Here is an 11,030-nt window from a genome sequence, read left to right as displayed (position 1 = left end):
GATATCTCTGCGTGAAATCAAATTCTCTAAGTGTCTCATTACCAAATAAATTCACAACGAAGTTTTTAACGGACTGCTTTAGGCGGCACATATATAGTTTAAGAATGGTTGCTGGCCCATTTGCAAGGCATATTAATTTTGATCGAATCCTAAGGGTGGCACCGTTTTCTAGATATCCACCGCGAAAGTTGCGCTATGACTGCTGTGTTGCTCTTGTTCTTACTTTAACACCGTTTGATGCATTTAAGCACCAGACAACCAGAAGATCACGCTACACGTACACGACCGCGAATCACACTGTCATCATTTCAGTAGTTCACTCACTTTTCGCGAGCGTTGATATTAAGGGTATAGGACAGGAGATGCTTCGGCACAGCTTGAATTCATCTCTTCTCGGATAACGACAGCGTTTTAGCATAGACGTCACACGAGTAGACAATCAAAACCATATTTATTGATGTAATAAAGAACTACAAGAACTAAAACTGACGAATCATGAAAGGAAAAGCGTTAGCATAGACGTAGCGGCCACGCACGCGTACTCTTTCTACAGAAAGAGTAGCCCACGTGACCTCATTCGGCAACACTGGTTCACTGGAGGCGCAGCAGCTGCAGCATGCGATGCACGTGGCGAAGTGCGCGCTGGTAGGGGCGGTGCTGCTGCGTGCGATTCTCCGGCATCGAGCAGCCACCGCAGCGTCGCCGAAGGACAGCACGCCGGCAGGTCGGAGCACTGCGAGGGTCAAATGTTAATCAACCAACTCCGTGGGTATTCAGTAAAAAAAATATAAAACTACAGTTCGTTGGATTACAATCTCGCTCGAGGATGGTGACGAGGGCCGAAGTGCACAGGCCAATCGCAACGAAATTGGGCCGAGCAAATTCACAGATTTTTCCGGATGCAGGTAACCGGGCATGCGCACATGGTCGTTAACGAGCAACATGTCGTTCTAGCAGTTGACGACGATTCTCCCTCACCCGCCGTTGTTACTTAGTGTCTACGGTATCGGGCTGCTAAGCACGAGGTCGCGGGACCGAATCCCGGCCACGGGCGCCGCGCATTACGATGGGGACGAAATGTGAAAACATCGGTGTACTTAGATTTGGGTGCACGTTAAAGAACCCCAGCTGGTCCAAATTTCGGGAGTCCCCTCGTACTGCTTGCATCATAATCAGATCGTGGTCTTCGCATCTAAAACCCTACATTAAATTTTTTAACGATTCTCCTTCTGTCTTGCGACCCTTGCTGCCTCATGTCTTCCTCTACTGCAGAATCTGTGGCTCGGAAGCAGTCGTTTCCGAACCCTGACCGCGACCTATTCCGATGGCAACGCTTCCAAAAGGGATTGGACAAACGTGCAACGTTTCCCATCTTGTTTCGCAAAGGTTAATCGCAAAATGTCATTAAATTCTGCTGAAACACTCACGCGCCAAGTAAAGGATAACTGAGTTCTAACGGTCGATTCCAAGTAGAACGTCGCCAATGGCCGATGTGCACATACCGTAGATTACCTCCTCAATGGCGCCAGTGGTGCTGCTGCGTGCGATTCTCAGGCGTCCAGGAGTGTCTGCAGCTTCGCCGAAGCACAGCGTGACCACAGGACCTGGAACCGTGACAGCACAAAACAAGCCCTTTGTAATCCTTGCGTTGCACTTGTATTGTGGGACAAATCCACTAACATTGCCCACGCTCACTCGAAGCGCTGTAAAGAGGCGGGTATGCAATTATAAGTTCCGGAGCAGTCGGGCGACGGCAAGAAAATCGTTCCTAGCGAAATAATCCTATTTGAACAAGAACACCTGCGCCATGAAGACCACAACTCCTCCATTATTCCAGTTGCCTCCAGCCTTCCTCAAGGGAGTGTGCTTTGTGCTTTGCTTTTTATAGTCTATATTGTTGACTTGCCTGACTGCATGTCGTCCCGAATAAGACGGTTCGCCAATGATTCAGCCATTTTCCGTAAGATTTCTACTGACTCTAACCGTGAAGCGTTCCATCCACACCTAAACGCATTGAGTACATGGTGTTCAGACTGGTAAATGACCTTAAATTATTCTAAAGCTAATTGCATGTCATTTTCACGCTCCTCGTCCCGTATTGCAACGTCATACTCTCTTGATAATAAGATTCTTGAGGAGTCAATTTGCAATGGTATCCAATATGTTCGTAATCACATCAACGTTACACTTTCATCGATTACCCGCAAATTTGAAATAATAAAATACACACTCAAGCGAGCGCGTTTACTCTTAAAAAATATCTAGTATAGACCGCATTAGTGATACCTCAATGTCGAATACGCATGCGCCACCTGGGATCCGAACCAGGACACCATCGTGCGTAACCTTGAATCCTTGTAAGCCGAGCCGCTTGCTTTATCTTTTACAAATTATCCCCCGCACTATAGTGCTGCATGTTTAAAGAATCGCGCCGAATTGCATCCGCTATCACTACGCCGCAAAGGCGCGCGCCTATCGCTGTTTCGTAAACTTCACCATCACAAGCGTTTGCATTGATGGCTTCCTTCACTCACGCTCTGTCATTTATACCCAGATTCATACTTCGCTAGAATAACCTACCATCAGACATTGCCTACTGAAGTTCACCCCGACAGATTTCAACAAATCCTGCGTACGTATGTCATAATGTGATGTCTCTGTGCAATGTGAAAGTTTTTTTTCTTTTCTTTTTGAATGAGTTATATTCTATGTTGTGTTCCTCCGGTACCTTTGCCATCCGGTAGATTTTGTTTAAGAATTGTCCTCCTTGAGTGCCTTTTATGTATTCTGAGTTCTAGGTGTTTCAAATTTCAAATTTCTTTAAATATACTGTTAATTTGGTTTAATCCAAACTTTGACTTTACTACACATAGTCGTGTCTGCGTATTTAGTCGCGTATTTAGGCACGTTTGTTGTATTCTTTAGAAATTGTTAGGATAGTATGTTCGTGTGCCCCCCTCCCCCAATTCTAATACCCTCTTCCGCAGGGCATTCAGTAGTGTTATTGAATAAATAAATAAATAAACAAATAAATACAGGTCATTGACAGTGTATTTCTCTTCGTACGTATACGTACGAATTCCTTAGGAACTCGAAGTCACTCTTCAACTGTTTCGCTAAAACAGCGCAGCCTTCATCAGCTGCTATTCGAAATTCTATTGTTAGTGGGCGAAATTGTGATTACGTTTCCATACACTATTTCAATTGCGGCAACAAAAACGTGAAAACTGCGTCAACTGGTTTTCTTTTTTCTCGTGGCTAACATCTGAAAAATGGTTCCGGTGATTTCACATATGATCGGTCAGACATAATAGCACAACAGAAGAAGCGTATGCAGATCAATGAGCGGCCATAGCTGAATACAATGAGGTGACGCCACTAGCAATTTTCCCGACGTTGTACAGTTTCCGCAAAAACGGAAAATATTGACTTGGGCACACATTTGCTGCGCTCGTACAACGTACTGTATTTTAAACTGTGCTATACTCTACGCCAAGGGATGGGGAAATAATTTACGTATAAAACTTGAAAAGAACACACCGTGGAACGGTGCCCTGTGGTATACTCATTTTTGTGTATTTAGTGCTGAGGAAGTGAAGTCTTCCATTGTAACACATTACCGTCTCTTTGAAAGGCAAAGCGTAAAGATACCGACAGATTAGTAAAAAAACCTACACTTTGGATTATTCTCTGTAAGAATGTCATAACACGCCGTGTCAGTTGATCTATGTCGATAAATATTACGACCGCAATTCGACTGTAGTGGAGTTCTTGGTTCTGTGGGAGAGAACAAGATCAGGTTTAGCAGTTTGCCTGCTGGTGGGTAGTGCTGATGTAATGCCTAATTGCAAAGAGTTTTATATATTTATAGAATATTTCCTCGAAAATTTGATTAAATGTATCACCCTCTCTAAGACAAAGCCCGGTGTGTATCACTCAGATCTTTGAGCTCAGTAATTAATACCCATTCTTAATCCTTAACGCGCTTCACCGGTGTAAGCTTTTTCACAGCTTCGAAGCTTCCCAACACTCATGATATGGCCGAAGAATGCGGCAGTGGTTACGAAGGACGGTTACGGATGCTTCAGTACACAGGTTGATGGTAGCCCACAATAAGTCAAAGTTTATTGATAATTGTTTCGCTGGTAAACCAAACGCTCATGCTTTTCATTAGCCAGCAATGTACCGTGTTAGTACAGTTCGCAACAATTTTCAAGCGGCTTGTCTTTCACTCGCGAGGAACGCAAAGCGCGAGTCTCGGTAGCGGCAGTTAGGCAGGACGTGGCCTCAGAGATCGAACCCTTTTGCTCCGTTACGATCTCTGAGACTGCGGACAACCCTGACCGTGTGCTGCAGATGCCAAGCCATGCACTATGAAGCGGTTGAGCTCGCAATATTTTCCTTCGTGTTTTGCACTACTCGCTTGCTTAGAGTCTTCCAATATACTGCTGAAATACTGTGCCATATTAAACCAAGGTTTAATGCGTTCTCCTTCCATTTAGTGCAGGGAAATTAAGCATGTGAGAAGGACTCCCGTTGAAAACGTCAAGAAAGCTGGAGGCAGCACTGGCGATCCAACGAAGAGGCCAGTGGGCTTCAATGACACACACTTCCTCGGTTTTTTTTTCTTTTTTGCGCTGTGTTTCCGCTTATAGGCGCACACTCAAGCTGGATTAAAGTGACGGAACAAATTGTGCTGACGAGCATTAGGTGACTCGGTGTTGCCCCATCACTGCGCACACAAGGACGAAGCAGATAAGTTGCCGGCGGAGCAGTTCATTGCGGCTCAGCCACGTGATGCTTGTCAGAGGACTGTCAGAGGAGTTGTTAATATTATAGGCGTAGTTAAACAGTACACTAAGAGGTTGTGACCTTCCTGGGCCGGCACTTAAAATGAAGAACAAGAAAGAAGCAGGAAATGAACGACAAAAGGTACATCGAAACAAATTCACACTCAATACTCGCTGGCAACTATTCTGTGGCACGAAGCGAAGGCTACGGGTTTGCAGTTTTCTGCACGTGTATTCGTATGCGGCGGAGTCCCGGCGATTGAGTGTGGCACAGGCTTCGGCTTTGATTTTTTCCGACGTTGCATGACTCCTTCATTTCAGTGCTGGCAGATACCATTATATCGTCGTAAATTTCACAGGCTAATTGATATTTATACAGCCGATATATATCCATTTCTGAACTGGCAGTGAAGAAGCCTGTACCGGAGGCCCGAAGTTTTCGTATGATGTCGAACGCGCAACCCACGCCAGCGTCGACGGTTGTGATTCCCAGACGGGTTGACCTGATGTGCGATCTTATACGCCTTCCAAAATAGAACACAGGCGGTCCGTTCCACCGAGCTGCATACGATTCGCCACTTTGAACCGTGACTAACGCCATGACATCAATTGTGACGTGATATCTGCTGTCAGTCACTCCCTGTCGTCTGCTATCGGACGAACGCAACGGAACGGACCGCCTATTTCGTGATGTAAAAAACTAACCGCCTCCGTTCGATTTTCGAACGCGTACAAGATCGCACCCCTGGTTTCCGCGTGGATGGTGTAAACACTTCTTTTGTTTCCATATACAGTATTTTGTATTTCATGTTGGTGATCAGTCTCTCGCCGTGAGATCAGAGGCGGAATGAATGAATTCTGGGGTTTTACGTGCCAAAATTTCGATTTGATTATGAGGCACGCCGTAGTGGAAGACACTCCAGATTAATTCTGCCCACCTTGGAATCAATTAACAATCGGCACAGAAGCAACGAACAGACACCAGAAGACACCACCGCAATTTTGCGTTTGCCAATTTGACTTTGACTGACGCCCAATTAAATGAGCTCTTTTCTGGAGTGCGGAAGAACTCAATAGGCCAAACTAACAAAAACAGTAAAATATCAGTCGATTACTGTTCACTTTTACGCATTGTTCCAATTTTATGCTTTGAAAGAACAAGACAATGTTTTTTGAACATAAGAAAACGTCAGCAGTACTGCGGGACTTCTTCCTGCAGCAGTGCAAAAGTCGCGATTTGGTTCCGTAGCTTTGGTTTTAGAGCCAAAAATAGTTGTCGACAAAGATACCCCTGCTAGAATTATTTTTTTTCTGATCGCGCAGACCGGCCTTCACTCAATGGAAGAAACATATGTAAAGAAGGCGTATATTATTGACTGAACAAGCAGGCCCTTTTTCGAGTTAAGGTTTGTTTGTCGAACAGTGAGAATGACTTATATAGACTCGCTCTAACCCGCCTTGGTTGCTTAGTGGCTATGGTGTGGCGTTGCAAAGAACGAGGTTGTGGGAGCGAATCCCAGCAATAGCGGGCGCATTTCGATAAGGCGAAATGCGAAAGCGCCCGTGCAGTTAGGCTTAGGTGCACGTTAAAAGACCACCAGGAGGTCAAAATTATTCCGCAGTCCCCAACCACGGCGTGGTTCATAATCAGATCGTGATTTCGCCACGTAAAATTCCATAATTAAAAAAAAAAACATATGCAGATAGTTTCTACCCAAAGGCACCAAATTCTAGAAATAAAATATGAGCGCTTGGAATGCCATTCAATTTTTCCTGATGAGTAGAGACCTTTTATTACGAATAGTTTAAGGAAAATAGGCGAACACGGTTCCTCTTGTGATACACTCTGGTGGTTCCTACGACGCTCCAAGTCGGTTTACAGCGATGCGGAGCCCTCTCGTGATTGGAGCCGTAGAAATACTGCCCCAGCCGAACGTGCTAGCTGCTGCCAGAGCCATCAGAGTAGCCACGGGATCCAGCTTACCTAGGATCTCGGTGGCGCTGTCGTGTGGAAGGCATACAGCACCGCCTCCTAACGCTCTCTGCTGGAGCGCGGCGCTCTGAATAGACCACGCGAATGTGTTTAGAACGCCTGGTTTCGACCAGCCGAATGCAAACTGCATCCCGAGAGCGCCCCAAAGAGGCCACTCCCATGTCAAGTCAATAAAGAAATATGTGACACACTGTACTATGGGCGCCTATCAAATCACCTTGACGGCAGCACAGCTATTAACACTGATGGCGAATGAAGAAACACAACTTGCCATCACTCGGCAGGGGCAGGGACTTTCGTGCCGGAGCCAGAAGCACGGCAGGATGCTGGAGTGTCCACCTGCTGCTCCTGCTGATCCCAGAGAGCAGCCCAACATGGCGTCATGGTGGCACTTGCGCTGGCAGACGTGGACAGGAGACCTGCTGCAGTCCTTGTGGCGCCCGGGCAGCCGAAACGAAAACTGGTTGGCCGATCCACGCTGCGTAGCCCCACCAGCATAAAGTCGGCTTCTATGTTTGGTGCGTTTGCGCAGCTACATAATGAAACAGCCATTTATTTAAAATTATTTTGACGCTCAGCTAAATGATTCAGTTAGCTACCAGGGGTGCTATAACGTAATGTTATCCGAAACTTTTCTAATCCAATTCTGAAATCAGCCCTCCGCGAATGGTCAAAAACTTTTTTGGACGAATAAGTCCCCATCTGAATAAGCGTGTACGCACTGATTATGCATCATTTGACCGAACAAAAGAAAAATTGTAATTTCCCATTCGACGGCTTTTCGGCATTAGCACTCGGCTATTGGTCAAAAGTATTCGGGCTGCACACTCTTCACCTGCTTGTCACGTGGCGTCACAAAGCCGCAAGAACTCACCGCGTCAAAATGACGTGTACGCGTTAAAGATGCAATAATATGCAGAACAAAACCGAATTTTCTTCTTAATATCCGGAGGCTGCCCCTGTTCCCAACGGATGAAAAGATGGCTGCCGCCGATCCTTCAGGCACTGGCTACTCGCACCTGCCAGAGAGCATGGGTTTATTGGCGTATAATAAACTGCTTGCGTGGCCGTGTAACCTTTTTGAGCACTTTCGGCACGTTTACGATCCCGCTCTTCCCAACTCCTCTTTGCTGAGGATTTGTTTTAGCGGCCTTCTTAACCTTCCGTTGCACGACGTCGCGATTTTCGACCAGCCACCTCAAGCTAAGTACAGAAAGCGGACCAATTTCAGTGCGGTGGCTCGGTCCCATCGAAGCGCTGTTCACTTGAGCGTGCTCTTCGCCTCTGCCACCCAATTACAAGTGAAACACTTCAACGTAGGCAATGTTATTGATTTCGAAAGCAAAGAAAAGTAGGAGTGTTTGATTGGGCTGTTCAGGCAGCGCTGCGGGTCACCGCGTGATGCTTGCGTCGGCGGTTGCGATAACTTGACGTCAGGAGATTGAATTAAAAACATATTGGAGTAGTTTTACGTTATAGGGCGCCAGGTCATTTTTCTTTTTTGTTTTTTTTTTTTTGCCATGGTTTGGGCGGGACTTAGGTGTCGGAACTGCAATTCAATGATGAGTCGCACTACTCTGGCAATAATTTTACCGCCAGGGGTTCTTTACCGTGCTCGGAATCCATCGTGCACGAGCGTTTTTGATGCCGCCCCCGATAGGAATTTGCCCCCTGCCCTCCGTCTAGGATCTAACACATGACCTCGACCTCTAGAGAGGGACAGGATGGCTACTGGGCTCCCATGACTGCTTACTACCACATCAAATTTTAGTTTCTACAATTATTCAGTCTTTATTAAAAGCGTAGAACCACGGCCACTGGGTCGACAAAATATCCGCACTAAAGATGGATACAAGGGTGCACACAGACGCACTTCTTCGATTATACGTTTCTTGTGGTTTAATATTTGTAAAACTCATATCTGTAAAACGTACATACAATTACCTACGCTAAGACTCCAACATTAGGATTAAGATGAATAAGCAAAAATACAGGAGAGACCGTTCCTTTCTTACGGATGAATATTGTGAGGAGGTTTTCAATCCAGACTGATAAAGGACAGAAAGGCAGCATGGCCCATCTTATACTCAGTATGAAGATTTTCCGAGACGCAGCGTGCTATGTGCGTGTATGAAATAATATTGATGACAGGGCAGCTACATACACTCACCGCGAATGAATAAACATCACTTGCCAGGGCTCTGCAGGAGCGTAGCCTTTCGTGCTGGAGCCAGAAGCACGGTAGGACGCTGCAGTTCCCAGGTGCTGCTGCTGTCCCCAGAACGCAGCTTGACATGGCGTCATGGCGGCACTTGCGCTGGAAGACGTGGCGAGGAGACCTGCTGCAGTCCTTGTGGCGCCCAGGCAACCGGAGGGATAACGGGTCAGTCGAAGCCCTCTGCGCAGCCCCGCCAACACGACGTCGGATGGAGAGTGAAACCGGACGGCGGAAGACATCAGTGCGCTGTTGACGTCTCTCGTGAGGGCGCCTTCGCATCCAGGAACGTGTGTAGGACTTTAGAGCGGCTGAAGGGGCCATCGTCTCCGACGTGATCGCTCGCTTGGCTGGTTGCTCTCGTGCAGCGTCTCGTGCAGCGTCGAACGCAGAAGGGCGCTTCGTCTTCGTCTTTTACTCGCAAGTGATCCTCGCACACAGGCGACGGGCATCGCTATGAACATGCTTATGAATACGAAAATGGGATGTGTTTATTGTCACGGACATCCGCACAGAGGTACGATAGTTCTATACACACTTAACTTGCAGAAAAATGGCACTTTCGCGGACTCATTTGATATATGGCGGCCGGCTTTTCGAAACGATGTTCATATTTTTACGTTTGCGCGCCGCAGCAGAAAGAACAGCATTTTACAAGTATGGTCCTTTCATCGACAGTCATGGTGGCGTTCTTTATCATTGAATTGACAAGGTTTTCTGCTTAGGTTTAATTTGTAAGGAAGCAAGAAAAAAAAGGAATCTGTGCAAAAAAAAGCTAATCATGAAGGAAGCAAGGAATAAAGGAAACCAGGTACAGGGAACGTAATACGTGGCGGAATTCAATCATTGTCTCTGCCTTTGATGCCGATGTAATACGACTATGCGCAAGAGGTCTTGGTAATCAGACAATGATGTCGCTGTCATTACAGAAAGGCAATGCTACCTTCAGTGTAGGTTGAGATCATATTAAAATATGTACTTGTGCATCTCAACTGCTCAAGTGCATCTCATGCTTTACTTGCTTTGAATTATCCGTAACATGTAAGCCACAAAAACAATGAAAGAAAAATACCGCAGAACCTATTTATTTACTTTTTTATTTATTTATTTAGTATGCCTCAGAGGTCCCTAAACGGGAAATTACATAAGGGTTGGGCACATATTAAAAAACGATAAAAATCTACGTTAATGTGATTAGCGTTGAAACTATCGCTTTGAGCTATTAAGCTAGTATATTGACCACCGGAGAGACATTCAATGGCGCATTTCGTGCTGCAACTTTGGTGTCAGACTTTCGTGACAGTTGTTAAAGGGACAAATAGAGAAGCAAAATAAGGTTGTATATGTTTATTTCACCATAAAAAATAAGTGCATGTCTGGCGGAACATGCCGATGCTACACATTTTAATCGAGAGAGAGCAAGGGGCAATTTTCAATGCCAGAAGGATGGAGAGGTCTGCCTGACTGAAGGGCCTCCAACCTGCTACTCCACACTTGTGAAGAATTTTGTCTGAATGTCAGAGGTGGGATGTAAATGGAAGGAAGGCGGTTGTGTGCTGAAGATGATGATGATGGGAGCTGCACGGCATATTGTTCCTGTGCTCCGTGTACATGCATACTTCACAGCGAAACCCACAACTCTTCGCGGACAGAGGTAGAGGTTATTGCAGTGTGGTTAGGGGATCGTGTATAGCTTGCATGATTTTTGCACCGCTTGGAGCCGCTGCAATGTTAAAACGAGAGAGCAGCAGCTGCAAGGCGTCGATTATTTGTCACAACATTACATTGATGAGAGAGCCCGATGGTGATTTTTCGTTGCACTGCAGTTCCTGGCGCTCACAGTCCAAGCCCCCGTGCACGGCTGCAGACGTGGCCATACATTCGATTCCAGGCCTGTGCTGCTCGCTTAAAGCAATGTGGCTTGGAGAGGCCCACCGCTGACGATTCAAATACCTTCCACTGGAACTGCGGGATGAGAGCCAGGGAGATCTCGGTTGGACCGACAGCTTGTTCATGTTGACGACGCGATAGT

The 11,030-nt window shown here is 46.3% G+C and overlaps 1 protein-coding gene across 1 annotated transcript; it reads right to left on the bottom strand.

Moving 5' to 3' along the window:
- Positions 1-432: 432 nt before the first annotated feature.
- LOC142566690 (uncharacterized) lies at positions 433-9,373 on the bottom strand. Its single transcript, XM_075677515.1, has 4 exons — positions 8,978-9,373; positions 7,055-7,261; positions 1,503-1,604; positions 433-733 (listed from the first exon to the last, which is right to left on the bottom strand). Exons 1-3 carry the CDS (start codon positions 9,320-9,322, stop codon positions 1,551-1,553), a joined length of 606 nt encoding a protein of 201 aa, XP_075533630.1. The 5' UTR covers positions 9,323-9,373; the 3' UTR covers positions 433-733; positions 1,503-1,550.
- Positions 9,374-11,030: the final 1,657 nt, after the last annotated feature.

The sequence above is a fragment of the Dermacentor variabilis genome, unplaced genomic scaffold, assembly GCF_050947875.1.
Source record: "Dermacentor variabilis isolate Ectoservices unplaced genomic scaffold, ASM5094787v1 scaffold_13, whole genome shotgun sequence".
NCBI lineage: Eukaryota > Metazoa > Arthropoda > Arachnida > Ixodida > Ixodidae > Dermacentor > Dermacentor variabilis.
The sequence above is the reverse complement of the archived record's forward strand: the minus strand, read 5'-3'. Positions and strand labels throughout refer to the sequence as shown.

Excerpts from the sequence above, each read along its gene's own strand:
- LOC142566690 (XM_075677515.1), bottom strand. The coding sequence starts at position 9,322 with ATGGCCCCTTCAGCCGCTCTAAAGTCCTACACACGTTCCTGGATGCGA. Across the intron at positions 7,262-8,977 it reads TACGCTCCTGCAGAGCCCTG|CGTGGATCGGCCAACCAGTT; the intron begins GCAAGTGATGTT and ends GGGGCTACGCAG. Across the intron at positions 1,605-7,054 it reads CCTGCCCCTGCCGAGTGATG|GTCCTGTGGTCACGCTGTGC; the intron begins GCAAGTTGTGTT and ends TCACGGTTCCAG.